The sequence below is a fragment of the Myiozetetes cayanensis genome, unplaced genomic scaffold, assembly GCF_022539395.1.
Source record: "Myiozetetes cayanensis isolate MyiCay16 unplaced genomic scaffold, myiCay2020 scf153, whole genome shotgun sequence".
Lineage (NCBI taxonomy): Eukaryota > Metazoa > Chordata > Aves > Passeriformes > Tyrannidae > Myiozetetes > Myiozetetes cayanensis.
Window position 1 is genome coordinate 9,031 of NW_026087193.1, and position 19,322 is coordinate 28,352.

Genomic DNA, 19,322 nt, shown 5'->3' on the forward strand with positions numbered 1-19,322 from the left:
ACATCCCTTCCCTGAGTCAGGGCAAAAGTGGAGTGCCTCCCATTTCCCGAGGAGAGGAAAAAACCCCAACTCATCCCCCCCCCCCAGTCTTCTGAGGGCCATCAACCTGGAATGTGACCAGTTCTTTTGTGTGTGTGAATCACACCAGCCAGAACTCCCCTCTTTTACAATGATACAGGGGAAAGAAAAAAAATCCCCATTGTTTTTTTAGAACAAGTAAACCTATGACACTTAGATAAAACCAGGACAGGGGGGTTGACCTTTCTGATTGTGGTAACACCTCTAGTGTAACCAGACCTTCATCCTCTTCATCCTTTGGCTTCTCTTCCACATACAAAGCCTCACACCTATTGTGCAGTGGCACCTGGAGGGGTGAGGTAGGTGAAGAAGGATTTTGCTTTTCATCCCAAGCATGGACTACCCTCCATTCACTCCTTTCTTTACAACTGCTACCTGCTCCCTGCTGGGGGAGGGATACAGGAACCCCTTGATCTTGAATTATTTCTGGAGGTTGCTCCTGTCTCAGGGAGGCCAGAGCATGGTTCCACCAGTCTATCTCCCTCTCCAATTCTCTAATACTTCTTAACCTTTCTATCACATCCTATACCTCTACCACCAGGCTGAGTAGGTTGAAACGAGAGCAAGGTCTAAAAGAGTTAACTGAGATATCTTGCTCTGTTGAGTATAGCCCCCTGATACCTGCTCTGCCTGTACTGCTAGGAAAAACTTGTTCTGTTCTGCTTACTGGACCTAAACCTAAGAAGAATACTAGAAATGCTATGCAATCAACCTAGAGGCCATAAATTAAGACAAGGTAGACATTTGAATAGGAGAAAAGGGCTTAGAGCCAAGGGTTTTTGAAAGCTTCAGTAACTGGAACACAAACAATGGGGAGGTAGAGAGGTCAAAGTGAGGAAGAAGAGAAATAGACCCCCGTTTTGAGGAGGAAGGCCAAAATGATCACTACCAAAAGAGAATATGGAAAGCACTGCCCTAAACTCCACCCAGACTCTGCCCAGACTCTGCCAAATAACAATATGCATGATTAGATGTTGTAATCATATGAATATGTATGTTAAGATGTTGTAATCATGGAGTTAGACTGTATAAATTACCCTGTTTTTCATCAATGCCTTTGAGCGAGTTTTTCCAGTGCGAGGTGACTTGCTCCCAGTGTTGAATAAATAAATACCATTGCTGCTTAAAGAAAAAAAGTCTCTGAACAGTTCATATTCCAAGGTTTTTCAGCATCAATGTTGTCCACCTGGTCACATCTGACACAGCCACTATCTCTGCTACAGTCCAGTGAAAGACTTTGGCACTGCCTACATCCTGAAACCTGGACGACTGCATGTTTTTTTGGGAGCTCTGTCTGGAACTCTCTCTGGGTCTCTACATCTTTTTTCGTGAGCATAGATGACTTGACTTCCTGCTGAGTGGACACCATATCCAAGCTCTCTTGATGAGTGCTATGACCACCAACTGAGCTAACCACTTGAACTGCAGTGCCTCAGAGCCCTTTCTGCTCAAACTGCTGAGCAAACTGATGTGCCATACTCTGCTGTCGTGCCATGGTCCTTACAGGTCCCTTATGAAAGAGTTGGAAGAGCTGCCGTCCCCCCTGAGTCAGCTGCTCTAGGGCATGCTTGTGGTGGTTCTCCCCCAGCTGGCCTGGGGGATTCGGGAAGAGTTAAAGTTAGTAGGAGCCTTTGTTCAGGGGAGAATTGCACCCGGACCTGGAAATTGTAACAATATGGTTTTCCGGTAAAAAGTGCTGAGCACAGCAAAATGTGTTTTGTGACACGCGCAGTAAGCAGAGTTATATAACACCGTTAGTGGCCAATGGAAGAATATTTATGTATGTGGGAACCAGTGGAGAGTTGACATGTGTAGCCTAAAAAGTGTATAAAAGTAGCAGACATCGTGCAATAAAGTGTTCCAGCCTCTGGATCCACAAGGGTTTCGTGTCGTGTCCCGCCTCAACCCACAACATCTGGCGACCTCGACGCAATCAACGGAGGAGCGAAGAGAGAAGCAGCGAAAAGATCTGGACTTTGCCATCGAGCGAGCCCTGACCGGCAATCTGCAGAAGATGAAACAGAGACGCAGCACGGCAGACCCGGGTCTTGGGGTCAGCGCTGTTTGCTGCGGCAGCCTCTGCCGCTGCTCTTCTGCTGAACTGAAAGAGGAGAGGTCTCCGCCTTACCTCTGCCTCCGGTTTTGTTACGGAGCAGCCAGGCTTTTTGCAATCATCTGCCGCAGTAGCTTAGCTTGCTAGTTCGGAGCTGAGGAGATTGAAATTGGAGTCTGCGCTTACCGTTTGCTTTTTGAAAACTCCGCCTCTGCTTTTACTGCGGCGTCGGCCCCCCCTGCTGGCCTGCTGCTAGGTAACGATTGCTGAGTAACAGAGTTGTGGTTGGGGTTTTTTAACCCCTGCAGCTGCGAACTTTAGTTGTTATATTACCGTACTACTGTTTTGCTATTCTGCCTTTGTTGCTGCTTAATTTTCTCTTCGCTAAACTGCCTTACAGTGTAAAGTAATTTCTGTAAGTCAGTCCTCTAACTTGGTCAAGTAAATAGTTACACGTCCCGAACGAGGACGGAGAAAGACAGCTTTGAGATAGCTGTTGGAGGCGGGAAAACTCCGTGTAGCTAGTAAGAACGACAAGGGAGTTGTCTATAGAGCCGACCAAAAATAGTTTTTGAGACACCTGTTTAAAAACAGGTGAACCACCAGAGCAAAAATGGGTTCCATGTTGTCCAAAGAGGATGAAACTATCATTCAAATGTGGCAAATGTTGTTGGAAGAACATGGGAGTTAAGATGAGTGCCTTGTTCCTACAAAAAATGTTGAAGTGGAGCAAAGACCAGGGTTTTCAGGCAACGTCTGAGGTTGCCTTTAGTGAATCTGTGTGGGATGATTTAGGCCGTCGGTTATTTGAAGCATCCACACACGGAGATGAGAGAGCAGTACAATTACTAACTACATGGCGGGTGTTAAGGGAAACACTGCAAGACCATAAAAAATCAGGAGGTTCTGGGACAGTGTTGGTTGCTGTCCCTAGAGAAGCTTCTACAGGAGCTTCCACAGAAACTCCTAGGGAGACCTCTGGGAATGCTCAGGGGGAAAGTTCTGGGAACTCTGTAACTCCTGATATCACAAATCCTCCCCCTGTAAATCCTGCTACTGCCAGTTCTCCTGCTGTGACTCCCTCGACCCCTCCACTCGAACCTTGTGAGAGCCAAACTCCCTTAGTTTCACCTCCTCCCCCCTCTAAGGGCAGGGGGGCGAAACTTTCAAAAGTAAAAGGGTTTCGTTCAGCAAAACGGAGGCTGTTATGGGACGATTCAGATGAGATATACAGACCTAGGTCCCCTGTGGTCAAGAGTAGGTCCTATAAATCTCCGCAGGAATTGGCAAAAACTTCTCCTGCAAAAATCAGCAAGACCAAAGGCAAGAAGGCTCATAAACACCTCCTAGAACCTTCTGATCCTCCTATGTATCCTCCTCTGCCATCGGAATCTGTTAGCCATTCTGATGAAAGTGAGGAGGAGACATCTGAGGAGGACGCTCTGGTGCCTGTACAATCACAAAAGGCACAAAACAGTATCGTCCGTCATAAACCTTCTCGAAAATGGAAGCTGCCCCCTGCACAAGTTACCGTCTGGCCCCGTGATCCTTTAACATTCTGGCAAAAGGTCAAAGCTTGGGCGATGCAAGAGGGAAATTGGGAGTTAGCAGATCAGATTGATGCCCCGTGGGAGGGTGCTTCTCATCAGGTAGCCTGCTTACCAAGTGGGGAGGCTGGGGTTTTCCCGGTGGTGAGGGGGGATCCAGGTAGTGGACAGCCTGATGAGCACCGCCCGTTTTCATGGAAAGTGATTCAGGAGTTACAAAGAACAGCAGTGCAGTATGGGTCCAACTCGGCCCCTACTGTGCGTATGCTTAGGCTATTGGCTATGGAGGAAATGACCCCATATGATATACAGATGCTTGCCCAGATTCTATTTCCCCCGGTGCAATTCTCAGTATTCCAGTCAGTCTGGTTTAAAAGGGCTGCAGCACAGGGATTAAGAAATTTGCAATGGCCTCAAGATGACCCCCGATATGGAAATGGTGGTGATGTCCTTACTGGCACAGGACAGTTTTCTAACCCTCAACATCAGGCACAATGGCCTCCTTTAGTATTAGAGCAAGTTAAAGCTGTAGGCATGGAGGCAATTTTTCGTACTGCTGAGCTGTCAGCTCCTAAGCCCAGATATGCCTCTATTAGGTAAGGTGCTAATGAGCCATATTTGCCTTTTGTTGAGAGACTACTGGCTTCTGTGGAGAAGCAGATTTATGATGTTAATCTGCGTGATGCCACGGTGAAACAGTTAGCAAGAGACAATGCCAATGCAGACTGTCGGAAGATCCTTCATACTTTACCAGATGATGCCTCACTTGATGATATGATTCAAGCATGTTCAAAAGTAGACTCAGTGGACTACCAGATGGCTGCATTGGCTAAGGCTATGGCTGCGGTTAATACCACGGGCCATCGCTGTGTCTCTTGCGGTAAAAAGGGTTCCCGGAAATCAAAAAAGAATTCACCCACACAATCAGCAATAACAACTTGCCTTAGATGTGGGAAAGCAGGGCATTTTGCTAAGAACTGTTAGTCAACTCATTACTCTGATGGACATGTGCTGTCGGGAAACGGGAAGACGAGCACGAGGCAGCGCGCTCTGACACAAGTACCTGCTCCGATCGATCAGCTAACCCAGCACTTCCAGAGACCACAGGCCTATGCGACCGATTGTCAGGAGAGACGAGGGGAGCAGCCGGGATGGATGTATCCACAGCCTCAACAGTAACCATTTCCACCATGGGGGTTCATAAAGTCCCTCTGGACGCTTGGGGACCTATTGGGAGGGGCTTAAGTGCCTTGCTAATTGGTAGGTCGAGTGCTACCATCCAGGGGATCATGGTGCATGTCGGAGTAATCGATGCCGATTACACCGGACAGATATGTGCCATGGTATCGACACCCACCCCCCCTCTTTGTATTGAAAAGGGAACGTGCATTGCTCAACTTATACCCTTTATGAGCTGTGTTCCTAGGACAAAAGATGTCACCCGAGGCACAGGAGGATTTGGATCCACTGGAGTTCCTCAAGTCCATTGGACAACGACTGTGAAGGACTGTCGGCCTCAAATGACCTGCGTGCTGAGTATGGCACACGCGTCTCCCGCTACAGCAAAGGTATCTGGCTTGCTGGACACTGGTGCAGACATTACCATCATTTTGCTAAAGGACTGGCCTGCTTCTTGGCCCTTGGTTCCGGCCTCTCAGGCTGTTATAGGTCTGGGAGGTACTTCCACTGGGTCTCTTGTGGCTAAACCAGTGCTCATCACCAACCCAGAGGGCCAGGCTGCCACCCTTCGGCCCTATGTGGTTGCAGCACCTTTGAACTTGTGGGGACGGGACTGCCTTTCTCAGTGGGGAGTCCATCTCACTACGGATTTTCCCTAGGGGTCACTGTGATGCAAGGTGTGAGACAACACACAGTAGCTTTAAAATGGTTATCAGATAAGCCTGTGTGGGTTGAACAGTGGCCCCTTAACAAAGAGAAACTTATTGCCCTGCACACTCTAGTTAAAGAACAGTTGGAAGCAGGTCATATAGAGCCATCACACAGTCCATGGAACACTCCTGTGTTTGTTATAAAGAAGAAATCAGGGAAATGGAGGTTTCTGTAGGATTTGCGTTGAGTCAATGAGGTGATGGCTACCATGGGAGCATTGCAGCCAGGGTTACCCTTGGCAACAATGATTCCCATGAATTGGTCTGTTGTTATCATTGACTTGAAAGACTGCTTCTTTACCATTCCTCTACATGCAACGATAAGGAAAAGTTTGCATTTACTGTTCCTTCGATAAACCATGCTGAGCCTTCCAAATGGTATCACTGGAAGTTTTTGCCACAGGGCATGAAAAATTCACCCACTATTTGTCAATGGTTTGTTGCCCAGGCCTTGAGCCCTGTTAGAGAAAACTATCCGGAAGGGTATTGTTACCATTATATGGATGATATCCTCCTAGCGGCTCCTTCCAGTGAGATGCTGTCGGCCATGGAGTCCAACACCCATGCTTCTCTGAAGCAGTATGGTTTGATTGTGGCTCCTGAGAAAGTACAGCGTGTTCAGTCACGGCTTTACCTTGGCATGAAGGTACTCGAACGTACCGTTCAGCCACAGGCCCTCAAATTGGAAACAAATATTAGGACTCTAAATGATGTCCAAAACTTGGCAGGGACTATAAATTGGTTGCGTCCCTATCTTGGCCTGACTCCATCCCAAATTCAGCCTTTACTTGATCTTCTTAAAGGTGATTCTGACCTTCGAGCTCCTCGGAAACTGACCCCCCAAGCAAAGCAAGTTATTGCTTTAGTGGAACAGTGCATGCAAACTAAACACTTATGGAGAATTGCCACTGATGTTGCAATTCACATGTATATTCTTATTGAAAGCATGGTTCCTTTTGCCATGATTGCGCAATGGAACCCTGCCTGGCAAGATCCCCTGCATGTGCTAGAATGGTTTTTCCTGTCGGTGCGCTCCAAGAAAACAGCTCCCGGTTTGTTTGAGCTTCTGGCACAGCTAATTGTCAGAGCACGTACCCGTTGCACGGAACTTGTTGCACGTGACCCTGAGGTCATCGTAGTTCCTGTGCAACTAGACTATTTTGAATGGTGCATGGCCAACAGTTCCGCCTTACAAGTGGCACTGACCAATTATACTGGTACTATTAAGTAACATTTACCCTCCCACCCCCTGCGCAAATTGCACGAACAAGTCTCATTAAGTCAGAAGCTGCTTTCTTGCATAACGCCTGTGCCTGGACCCACTGTATTTACTGATGGGTCCGGAAAGACAAACAAGGCTACTGGGACTTGGCACGATGGTCACAGTTGGCAACACATGGTCGAACTCCAGGAAGGTTCACCCCAGGTCGTCGAATTACACGCAGTTACTATTGCGTTTCAGCATTTTTCCTGCCCCCTCAATATAGTCACTGATTCTGCATACGTGGCTGGCTTAGTTCGACGCCTGGATAAAGCGGTCCTTCGAGAGGTTTCAAATGCCCTTTTGTTTGGGGTCCTTCGTCTGTTGTGGGAAACGATTCAAAAACGTACTAATTCTTATTATATTTTACATGTGTGCAGTCATACCACTTTGCCAGGTTTCATCGCCACGGGGAATGCTCGCGCAGATCGCCTTGTTTCACCAGTTGCTTTGGGTCTAGTGCCCAATCTTCGTCAACAGGCCATCACTTCGCATCAATTTCTTCACCAAAGCCGGCATGCCTTGGAACGGCAGTTTCATTTGACGTCTGCTGAAACCCGTTCCATTATTACTGCATGCCCTGACTGTCAAAGTCAATCAGTACCTGCCTTTTATGGCACTAACCCGAGAGGGCTACAAGCTTTACAGATCTGGCAAACTGATGTGACCCACATTGCGGAATTTGGTCGTTTGAAATGCGTACATGTGTCTGTGGATACCTTCTCCTCTGTTATAGTCGCTACTGCCCATGCAGGTGAAACTGCCCGGGATGTCATTCGCCATTGGCTGAGGGCCTTTTCTACGTGTGGAGTGCCACACCAAATTAAGACTGATAATGGCCCTGCTTATCTCTCTTCCCGGGTGCAATCTTTTCTCCGAATGTGGGGAATTTCTCACGTCACTGGTATTCCTCACTCTCCCCAGGGTCAAGGTATTGTGGAACGAGCACATGGTATCCTTAAGCGTCAATTAGAAAAACAGAAGGCGGGAATGTCTGGGGAAACCCCCGAAGCTCGCCTCGCTAAGGCTACCTATGTGCTCAATTTTGTTAACATCACGGAGGGCCAGCAGGATCCACCCATGGTCTGGCATTTTGGTTCCTTACAAAAGTCCACACCTGTCTCTCCTGGGGTGAAAGTCAGGGTAAAAGATTTGCACACAGGGCAGTGGTCTCAACCGTGCAAACTATTAACTTGGGGTAGAGGGTATGCTTGTGTTTCCACAGATGAAGGACCGCACTGGGTACCTGCTCGATGTGTCCGCCCTGTATTGGATGCACCATGTCCACAAGTTACGTGAAGTCCATCTATGACCACACTCGACAACTGAATGCTACTACCATGGACTAATAACGAATGCACTGTCTGGGCTGTAACTCTTGCCTGTTCGTTTAGTTGTTTTTGTATTATCGATATTGCCATGGTTTGTGTCTCCCTTGCAAGGGGTCCCGCAATGGATGACACTCGTTGGCGGTTTCTTTAATACAAAAACAGGGGGAATTGTGGTGGTTTTCCCCCAACTGGCCTGGGGGATTCGGGAAGAGTTAAAGTTAGTAGGAACCTTTGTTCAGGGGAGAATTACGCCCGGACCCGGAAATTGTAACAATATGGTTTTCCAGTAAAAAGTGCTGAGCACAGCAAAATGTGTTTCGTGACATGCGCAGTAAGCAGAGTTATATAACACCGTTAGTGGCCAATGGAAGAATATTTATGTATGTGGGAGCCAGTGGAGAGTTGACATGTGTAGCCTAAAAAGTGTATAAAAGTAGCAGACATCGTGCAATAAAGTGTTCCAACCTCTGGATCCACAAGGGTTTCGTGTCGTGTCCTGCCTCGACCCGTGACACATGCTGTTGACTCCAGATGAGTCTCAGCACTCTCCTGCCATTCCCCTGGCTCTAGAAACTTTTCACCATGATCTCCTGCTTGGTTGCAGGACAAACCTTCACCGGAGCTGTTCACCTCGTCGGGAGATGGTTAATGGACATCAAATATATATCAAAGGATATACAGAAATAGCAAATGTTCTTAGAGAGTTTGTTTGATGCCATACTGCAGAACCCTTCCACGCAAACACAGCCCTTAAAGGATGACATCATTCAAGGCATTAGTTTTAACCAGTGCTCCAAAGTCTTTACAAATCTTCAACTCCTTTTCCTCGCAATATTCAAGCAGTAATTATACTCCTCTCATTAAAGAATTCTACCTACACATCTCCAAAAGGAAAAAAGGTAAGGATTAATCAGAGACTTTAACAAAAAACAGCTTTAGCTGTAGAATTGTTGATGGTATCTAAAGAAATAAAGAATTATTAGTTACTTTAAAGAAATATAGGATAAGGAACTAAGACAAGGCAAAAAAACCTTCCAGTGTACAGTATCTTTGAAATTTGTTCATCAGAAAAAAACCTGAGTTATCTTAACACTAGTTAAATTTATAAATTCACATTCCTAGTAGTAGAGCTTTCCCATTTCCTGATGACATAATTGTTATAAAATGTGCACTAGATGACAAACATTTTAATATACTGTATAAACAAACATACAATATAAGAATATAAAAAATTGAACCATCCACACTATTACATGCCAATTCAACAAAGAGAAGTCCTTGGGCTGTTCCTTGAGGCAGGGTTGTATAGCCCTCCTCTTCCGACCATTCAGAAAAAAACCCTGACTAATCCCCAGTCCATCTTTCTGATTCATGGAAACAGTGAGAAATGGTGTAACCATCCCAAGAAGTTCTTCTACCATTCTGTCCTGACGTCAATATGTTCTCTATAGTCTTCTACCTTCCAAATGCACATTCACATCCCAAACAGGCAATGTCACCAGAAAACTTATTTCTCTTATTTCACAGAGGAGTCTGAAGTATTAACTCATAAAACAACAGTCAGTGAAATTAATTTTCCAATCCCAAAATTGCATGGATTAATAACAGCATCAATGTAGATAGCCAGCGCAGAGGAAAAAAAAAAAAACCAACCTTTTTATTTTAATTTTCCCTTTTCTTTTCTTTTTTTGCCATAATGGAGGACATCTTTATAAATATTATAGTATCATGAAATTTCTGATCTCTTTTGCATAGTCTTTATGAGCTTTCTACAGTAACAAACCAGGCCTTTCAGTGCAAAACTTTGTTGAGGAATTTTAAGGTCTGGCAACATGGGGCAAAGAGAAACACAAAAGCTCCTCCATGACCCCAACAGAAGAATGAGGTTATTTACAATGTGTAATGGGTCTGACTGGGATGGAGTCAACTTTTTTCATAGCAGTCTGTATGGTGCTGTGCTTTGTATCTGTACCTAGAACAGTGTTGATAACAAAGCAATGTTCTGGCTATTGCTGAACAGTGCTTGTATAGCATCAAGGCTTTCTCTCTTTCTACTCCCCCACCCCACCTAAACCAGTAGGATGGGGGTGGGCAAGAATTTGGGAGGGGGCATAGCTGAGATAGTTGACCTGAACCAACCAAAGGAATGTTCCATACTCATATGGAATATGGGGATATCCCATACCCATTCCATGTGACATCATACTCAGCAGTAAAAGCTCAGGGAAAGGAGGAGGAAGAGAGGACATTAATGGTTATAGTGCTTGTCTTCCCAAGTAACCATTATGCATGCTGAGGCCTTGCTTTCCAGGAAGTGGTTAAACATCTGCTTGTCAATGGGAAGTAGACAAGTAATTTTTTACTTTGTTTGTGAGTCCAGCTTTTGATTTACCTATTAAACTGTCTTTATCTCAATTCACAAGTCTTTTAACCTTCCTTCTCTTTTCTCCCCATCCCCAAGGAAAGATATAAATGATACCAAACAGAGAGGAGTGGTTGATATGCCAGAGGGTTGGGTTGCCATCCAGAGGAACCTAGACAGGTTGGAGAAATGAACCAACATGAACCTCATGTAGTTCAAAAGGGGAAGTGCAAAGTCCTGCCCCTGGGGAGGAACAATCCCATGCACCAATATATACTGAGACCCAACTGTCTGAAAAGCTGCTTTGCAGAGAAGGACCAAGGGGTCCTCGCGTACACCAAGTTGAACATGACCCAACAATTTTCCCTTGCTTCAAAGAAGGCAAATGGCATCCTGGGCTGCATTAGACAAAGTATTGCCAGCAGGTTGAGGGAGGTGATCTTTCCCCTCTATTCAGCACTAGTAAGGCCACACCTGGAATACTGTGTCCAACTCTGGGCTCCCCTGTAAAAGAGACATATGGAAAAACTGGTGAGATACAAATGAAAGGCCATGAAGATGATGAAGGGACTGAAGCATCTCTATGAGGAAAGGCTGAGAGAGTTGACACTGTTTAACCTAGAAGAGACAAGGCTCAGGAGGGATCTTATTGATGTATATAAATACCTGAAGGGTCGGTACAAAGAGAATGGAGCCAGGTTCTTTTCAGTGTTGCCCAGTGACAGGACCAGAGGCAATGGGCATACATTGAAACATAGGATGTTCCATCCGCACATCAGGAAACACTTTTTTTACTGAGAAGGTGACTGAGCACTGGGACAGGTTGCCCAGAGAGGTTGTGGAGTCTCCTTCCTTGGAGATATTCAAAAACCATCTAGACATGGTCCTGGGCAACCAGCTCTAGGTGTCTCTGGTTGAGTAGGGTAGTGGACTAGAAGACCTGCAGAGGTCCCTTCCAACCTCAACCGTTCTGTGATTTTGTCATAGGGCAGTGAGTGAGAGAGTCTGGGTGGATATTTGGCTGCTGACTAGGGTCAACCCACAGTACTTTTTGGTGCTCAGTGTGGGGCACAAGAAAATGATAGTTTTGATGTGAGTATGCTATAGCTATTGTAGTTGTGTCATGGTTTAACCCCAATCAGCAACTAAGTACAATGCAGCTGCTTACTTATTCCCCCCACTACTCCAGGGGAGGGGAATCAGAAAAAAAAAGTAAATCTAAACCTCGTGGGTTGAAATAAGAATAGTGTAATGATTTAAATAAAGAAAAATATACTAATAACACTAAAAATACTACTACTAATAACAATAATACTAGTAATGAAAAGGAGAGAGAGAGAAATAAAGTCCAAGAAAAACAAGTGATGCACAATACAACTACTCACCTCCCACTGACCAATGACTAACCAGTCCCTGAACAGTGATTGGCAGCTCTTGGCAAACTTCCCCCAGTTAATATACTAAACATGATGTTCTATGCTATGGAATATCCCTATTGCCAGTTTGAGTCAGCTGTCCTGGCTGTGCTCCCCCTCAGTTTTTTTGTGCACCTGTTCACTGGAAGAAAAGTCCTTGATTTAGAGTAAGCACTACTTAGCAACAACAAACATCAATGTGTTATCAGCATTATTCTCATACTGAATCCAAAACACAGCACTGTACTAGCTACTAAGAAGAAGATGAACTCTATTCAGCCAAAAGTAGCTGTATCAGGGATTGTTGATATTTTTTGGTCTGTGTTTGGCCCAACCACCTGTGAAAGTTTTGTTCTTTGCCTGTGCCCCAGCTGAAATGAGACACAGGTCTTTTGCTGAGGATGAGTTATGAGAAAAGACCCAAACTCCTCCCTCTAAGCAATTATAAATCTGAAATCAAGAGGTTCCGATTGAAGGAAAACAAATTATGGAAAAGGAAAAATAACAACCCTTTATTAAAAGGTATGTGTGTATTAGCAGAAACAACAAAAAGAAACAAGTAAAACATCCAAACAATACTCTTATACCCACAGATAATCCCCTTCAAAAACAAACCAATGAACAAGTAAAGGGAAAAAAAAGTAAACAGTTCAGTTTGCATTCTTTGGTGCAATTCCAACCACAGTCAACAGGGGGCGCCATTGGGTCACTGGAGATGCAGAGCTTGTAGTGTCCTGTGCCACTGGGGTATGACGGAGCAACCAAACCAACAAAAAAAACTGGGCCTCCCTTCCTTTCCCACACACTGGGAAAGGGGAGAGGGAGAGGGGGAAGGGAAACAACAACAAAAAAGAAAATCCTCCCAATGAAAAAGACAACCCTAACTCACTCCATTTGACTGGTCAAACTGCTCGGGACTGTCCTCTCTCTCCCCCTGATGTGCGCAAGGACAACTACCAGGAAAAAAATACCAAACAGGAACAGGGAAAGGGGAAAACCCCCAGAAAAAAACCAACTCCTCTCTGATGAAGAATCCAGGCAGGACCCCCAGCTGTCAAACAGGTCAAGAACAACAGAAAACCACTCAGCTTCCACTCTGACCTGTGCTCCAGCCACAGTCAGCCCACAAACTCTTCCCCCCCATTTCCCAGGAGATGAGAGAAAAAGTAAACAGGAACCCCTCATCTCCCCCGTTTCCTAGGAGATTAAGTTCTGGGTCATTAAGCAGAGGACCAGTTCTTTTGTATCTCTTAAGTGCTCACTTGATAGCTCTGCATGCAGTGGGCAGGGGGAAGGGAAAAATTCCTACTTAGTTTCCAAGAACCAGCTAAACCATAACAACTGACCAAGTTCACTGATAAATGGGAGCTTTGTCCTTGGAGAGACAGTTTCTTGTATAAACTGTTTTAATTGGTGTTCTGTGATTGGTTTGTTGTCTGTAGAGGACATTTGAAGGAGAAACTGAAGAGGAGAAGATGAAGTAAAGCCCTCAGACCCAAATAGATAAGACCCATTGAGTTAAACAGTGCATGCGTTAGGGGAATTCCAAAGTATTCATGGGTGCACTGAAAGGGTACACTTATATAACCAAGGGGGTAGACTGAGAACCTCTCTCTGGGCAGTACTGGCCACACCTACCTGGACAGATGCAACAGTATAAAAGCAGTCGTTTGGTTTTTTGTGAGGGATTTTTGCTTCCCACGAAGGACCATTTGTCTATAGCGAGGACGTCTGCATGTGTGAACCATCACCCCTCCGAAGGATGCAGCTGCTGTAGAGATTTCTATGATATCGGGAGTGGGTAAGATAACTTTCTTGGTGACACCTGCTTGAGTAGGGTGTTGCATTCTCTTATTGTTCTCTTTCTCTGGGGTTCCCATTTACTTGGCCACTTTTGTACTAAATGTTGGGTTTATTCTTGAGTTTTTCAGCAGTGTCTTGGTTTTCTATCTCGGCATCCTTCTAACTCACCCTGTTACAGCAGGACAAGTTGTTAATTTGCAAGCTTCTGTGCAGTTCACCAGTCAGTGGGTCAACAAAAGAACACACCCCGAGAGAGTTGATCCCAGGGTGTCAGGGCATGTGGAAACATTTGAGTAGGTGCCTAGAGTGGCTAACACCTCCAACAGACTGGGATTTTACTGAATTGGAGCACCATTTAACGGAAGATATCCCTTTGACTTAGTTTATCAAGACACAAATGTTTGCTAAGGAGGGTGGGTTAGAAAAAAAAGGAATGAAACTCCTCCCTCTAAGTTATTATAACTTCAAAATTAAAAGACTTCAGGTGAAAGGTGTGGAAAAGGAAAATAACAGCTCTTTGTATACATATATATATATATACACACATATATATAACAATCCCCAATAGGCAACAGTGGTGCAACCAAAACTTTCAAAACAAAGTCTTTCTTCCCCAGGTGGGGGCCCCTGTGACAATCAGGGGGCTGAATGCAGTCTGTTCCTGGTGGCTCAACAACTGCTCACAACCATGTGAGCAATGGTGGCTCTGCAGTCAACAATGGAGGGGTTTTTGCCACCCGTCCCAGAGCTAGAGCATGATCCTAGGTAACCGCTCCAGGCTCTGCAGCTCAGGAAATAACTACCCACAGTGGCGGGCAGTGGGAGAAGTCAGGCAGCTGCCACAGGAAAATGATCTGGGGTGAAGCACCTTGACCTGGGGCAAACTACCTCGCTCCGAGACAGTCGGCTGGGGTGTTCTACCGGGATTTCTCCCAACAGGTTGCTGCAATGGTTGGCAAAGGGCTCTGGTTACTCCCCGACAGGTGCCAGTTGGGGAGAAGGCTTCTCCTCTGGGAAAAGGGGGGGGATGGGTGGGGGGGTGGACAGGAGAACCCAGAGATGTCTGTTGGCTCTGTCTGGTGACTGGTAGGAAGACCCACAAAAAAAAGGTCTCGAAGAGTGGGGCTGGCCAGTTTTTATAGAGAAACCTCCCCCACTGCCGTGCCTTTCTGTGCGCGACCCCGCTACTCCCCTGCCTTCCTGCTTCCCCCCACCCCATGGAGGAGTGACCCACAGGTCCTTTCATTATAGATGCACACTACTCAGTGACTGATATTAGGAAAAATTTCCAACATCTCTTTTACAACCTCTAATACCCTTGTAGCAGGATAGCGAAGAGAATTGGAAGAGTGAAAGAATGGAAACTCATGGGTTCTGATAAAGACAGTTAAATAGGTAAAACAAAGCAAAATAAGGAATTCATTCACTACTTGCCATTGGCAACCATTTCTAGCAAAGTAGGGCTTCACCAAACTTAACAGCTACTTGGGAAGACAAACACTATAACTCCAAATGTCCCATACCATTTATGTCATTCTCAGGTCTCACACCACACAGTGGTTGGGAGTGAAGTTGAGCCTGGGAAGAAGAGAGTGGTGGGGGGAAGGTGTTTGTTCTTATTTCTCATTATCCTATGTGGTTTTTGTCAATAAATTAAATTAATTTCCCTAAGTTGACTCTGTTTTATCAAGAAGAATCGCAGAGCCCTGTGAGAGGTGGTAAAGGACTCTGGAGCACAGGTAGTTTTTCCATCAATCCTCACAGTCAAAGGGAAGGGGTTTGAAAAGGGCCAGTCAAATATGGAAAATCAACAAATGGTTACAGGACTGGTGCCACAGTCAGGGGTATGGTTTCTTAGACCATGGGATTTGCTTTGAGAAACTTGGTATCCTGGGAGCTGATGGAGTCCATCTGTCAGAGAAGGGGAGGAGCATCTTCAGTTATAGGCTTACCAAGCTGGTGAAAAGGGCTTTAAAGTTGCTGGTGAAGGGGAACCTCAGCCCATCCCCCTCATACCAGTTTGATGTCGGGGTCAGCAAGAGATGCCCAGAGCCTGGAGAGAGATCACAGGTCACAGAATCACAGAATATGCTGAGCTGAAAAGGACCCACAAGGATCATCGTCCAACTCTTAGCCCAGCACAGGACCATTGCCAAGAGTGACAGCAGGAGAACACCTGAAGGGCAACACAAAGGAATTCCAGCCACTCCAGACAGTAATTTGGCTTCATCCAGGGCCCAACTTAAATGCCTTTATGTAAACACATGCAGCATAGGGAATAAACAGGAGGAATTACAGATGTGCACATGATGCAGGGTTATGATCTTATTGGCATCACTAGAACATGGTGGGATGGCTCCTATGACTGGAGTGTTGGAATGGAAGGATACAGGCTCTTTAGGAAGGACAAGCAGGGACGATGAAGAGTGAGTGTTGCTATCTATGTCAATGAGCAGCTGGAGTGCATGGAGTTCCACCTGGGAATGGATGAGGAGCTGACTGAGAGCTTTTGGGTCAGGATTAAAGGGAGAGCAGGCAGGGACAGGTGATATTATAGCTGAGGGGGGGTGTCCTGTTACAGACCATCCAACCAGGAAGACCGAGCGGATGAGACCCTCAACAGACAGATAGGAGCGACCTCACATTCACAAGCCCTGGTCTTCATGGGGGACTTCAACCACCTCGACATCTGTTGGAGGGACAACACAGCAGGGCACAAGCAATCCAGAAGATTCCTGGAATGTGTTGATGACAACTTCTTCCTTCAAGTGATAGAGAAGTCAACAAGGAGACGTGCTATGCTGGACATTGTTTTCACCAACAAGGAGGGGCTGGTGGGGAATGTGAAGATCAAGGACAACCTTGGCTGCTGTGACCATGTGGGATAGGAAATCTACAGAGACACTTAAGAAAGCATATAGAAAAAGGAATAAACATATAGACATATAATGCTCTGAGTTAAGTGTCCCAACCCTCTCATCAGGGAATTAAACCACTCAACCAGGCAGCACAAATAGCTTGTGTTATTTGATGTCCTGAAAATGTTGAATATCATCCTCCATACCAGTTGATTCATCTGGCATGTCAAAGCAGCACATGCCTTCACACTTGGAACAGTATTTCTGATGCTGAGGAGGGAGGTAATTTATCAGTAATCAATGTTGTAAGGTTCTTTGGTGTACAGCAGTTACTTCCAAATTTAAGGCAACAATTGCCTTGGATATCCCATTTAAACCTTGCACAAGGGCACATGCCAGGTGCTCTATATGTACTACTCAGAAAGAATAGTAAGAAGTTAGTTAGAGTAAAACCAACCACACATGAGTATTTACATATTGATCTTGTAGAAATGTATTCAACATATGCGCTTCTAGTACAAGTCTACAAAGCAAAGCAAGCCAATCTGTGAGAGAGAAGAAAAATAGGAGTTTCATCTCCTTCCAGTAATACATACATCACTGCTCCAGCTCCTTCAGCTAATATTGCTCCAGGCTTGGTAACTTGAGATGGGTTAATTGCCCCCACAGATTGGAGAGTAGTGGCTTGCACTTTCTCAGATTAAACTTAAAATTGATGTTGAGTTTGTGACACCAATAACGTAGTGTCTCAGTTTAACGAGGGTGGGATATAAGAAAGACCAAGCTCCTCCCTCAGAGCAATTATACCTTCGAAATTAAGAGGTTCCAGCCAAAAAGATGTGGAAAAAAGAAAAAATATCAGCTCTTTACTAAAGAATATATATATATATGTAACACAACAACAACAAGCAACAATCCAGCAACCAAACTCTCACCAAAACCAATTAAGTACTTTTTTGCCTTTCAGTGCAGTTGTAACCACACCCAGCAGGGGGTTCTACCACGCCTCCAGAGGAGCAGAGGCTGCAGTTGCTCTCTGATATCGACAGGGGCGCTGTTGGGCTCTGGTGGCTGCTGCAGGCATACAAGCGAGCGGGAAAGAACCACACACATCCACAAGATGCAAATTCGAATCCAGTTTATTATTGTTAGGCTGTACAATTTATATTCTTCTGAGTTCTGTTCACGTGAACACGAGCACAGCACATCATCACAATTGGTCAGCACGCACTGTCCACGCGCCCCAGGTAACCCACTGATTTGTGGTTTTGAAGCCCACATTTGCATACGGTTTCTGTTATCACTGTTTTTCTCATTCTGCTTTTGCTGACTCCTGCATTCTTGTAGCAGCAGGCCGTTTCTTGTTTGTCTTACTGTTACCTCTTGACCTTTTCAGAACTCAGTATAGTCATGTAGAATTGCTAAGGCCCCAACACTTCCCCCCTTTCGCTTAAGCATAGAATCAAAGCTGTGAATGATACAATCTTGAAGACACCTAAAAATACATGGAATAATAATCAATAAAACCAGAATAAAAATGAGTATAGACAACCCTTGTTTAAGTACATCTTTTAGCCAACCTCCTATTCCCCATGATGCCAGCCAGGCATCCAGTCCCGCAGATCCTTCTTTCACATGATGCATGCGTTCCTTAAGCTCTTGTAATTGTTTGTGTATGCTTTGTGAATGATCAGATAAATTCATACAACACATTTCCTTAAAATCTTAGCACTCATACCAGCGTATGCTAAGCTCAAACCCCATCCAGAAAGACCAAGATTTAAAAACAGGTTATCTAGCCAAGAGGATTGTACAGTTATCTTTTTGGTATGTTCTTTAAGCCACTGTAGTTGTTCCTGAATTGGCCCACTATGATCAGAGAGGTTAAAACACCACAAGCAAACTTGTCTTGATTATAGGTAAAAACCATCCTGATATTTACCAACAGACCATTTAGTCAATTTTGACCAGCATTAACTTGCAATATTTTCAATATCTGCTTCCAATCTCCGAAGGCTAGCAGCATCAACTTACCATAATTAAATCTATATAACACATTCTCTTAAAATCTTAACATTCATTAAGTATTTAAGTTCACACACATAGATATCTGTGTAGCTTTTTTCACTCATACAGCTTTTTTCCTAGTCATTCAGAAGGTGGCCACTTCAATCATCCTTCATTCACACATAGCTGGGATTTTTATTATATTTTTCATTTCAACCACACATCTCAGATTCCTAAGTATTGTTGGCTTCTCAGTGCTTCTCAGTCTGCCATCTCCGGTGGTCATGTTCAGCAATTCCACCTGTCCTGAAGAGGAATCAATACAAGGAAACAAAAAGGCCTAACAAACCTAAATGAGAACCATTTCTGATCCAGGACCTGTTTATGTACATGCATATTCTCCTCCCCTCTTTTTGTTTTGAAAATATACTTGGTGTGTAAAATGCTTTTTGACAATAATTTAATCTCTGAGTGAGTTAGCCTTGCTTTAGAATACCAAAAGCTATGCAGTATAACAGAAATAATGTCAGGTGAACTGAAAAAAAGACAAAGAATCATGTGTGTACATTTTAAATTCCCACCTGAAATGTATCTTAACCTAATGCCAGAAAGGGGGAAAAGAAAAGAAGGTATAATCTGCAATTACAAAATCACTTTAACCAAGTAACCAGGATCAATTATAGACCTCTTAAACCTTTAACTATTCCCCAGTAAGTTC

At 44.9% G+C, this 19,322-nt stretch overlaps 1 protein-coding gene across 1 annotated transcript; it reads left to right on the forward strand.

Moving 5' to 3' along the window:
* The first annotated feature begins 4,687 nt into the window (after nt 1–4,687).
* LOC126637609 (uncharacterized) lies at nt 4,688–8,595 on the forward strand. Its single transcript, XM_050310982.1, has 2 exons — nt 4,688–5,246; nt 7,209–8,595. The coding sequence occupies exons 1-2, from the start codon at nt 4,830–4,832 to the stop codon at nt 7,380–7,382; spliced, it is 591 nt and encodes a 196-aa protein (XP_050166939.1). The 5' UTR covers nt 4,688–4,829; the 3' UTR covers nt 7,383–8,595.
* Nucleotides 8,596–19,322: the final 10,727 nt, after the last annotated feature.

Bases quoted from the DNA above. Each gene is read 5' to 3' on its own strand.
- LOC126637609 (XM_050310982.1), top strand. From the start codon at position 4,830: ATGGATGTATCCACAGCCTCAACAGTAACCATTTCCACCATGGGGGTT. The intron at 5,247-7,208 runs GTATCTGGCTTG...ACATGTGTGCAG, and splicing joins CGTCTCCCGCTACAGCAAAG to TCATACCACTTTGCCAGGTT.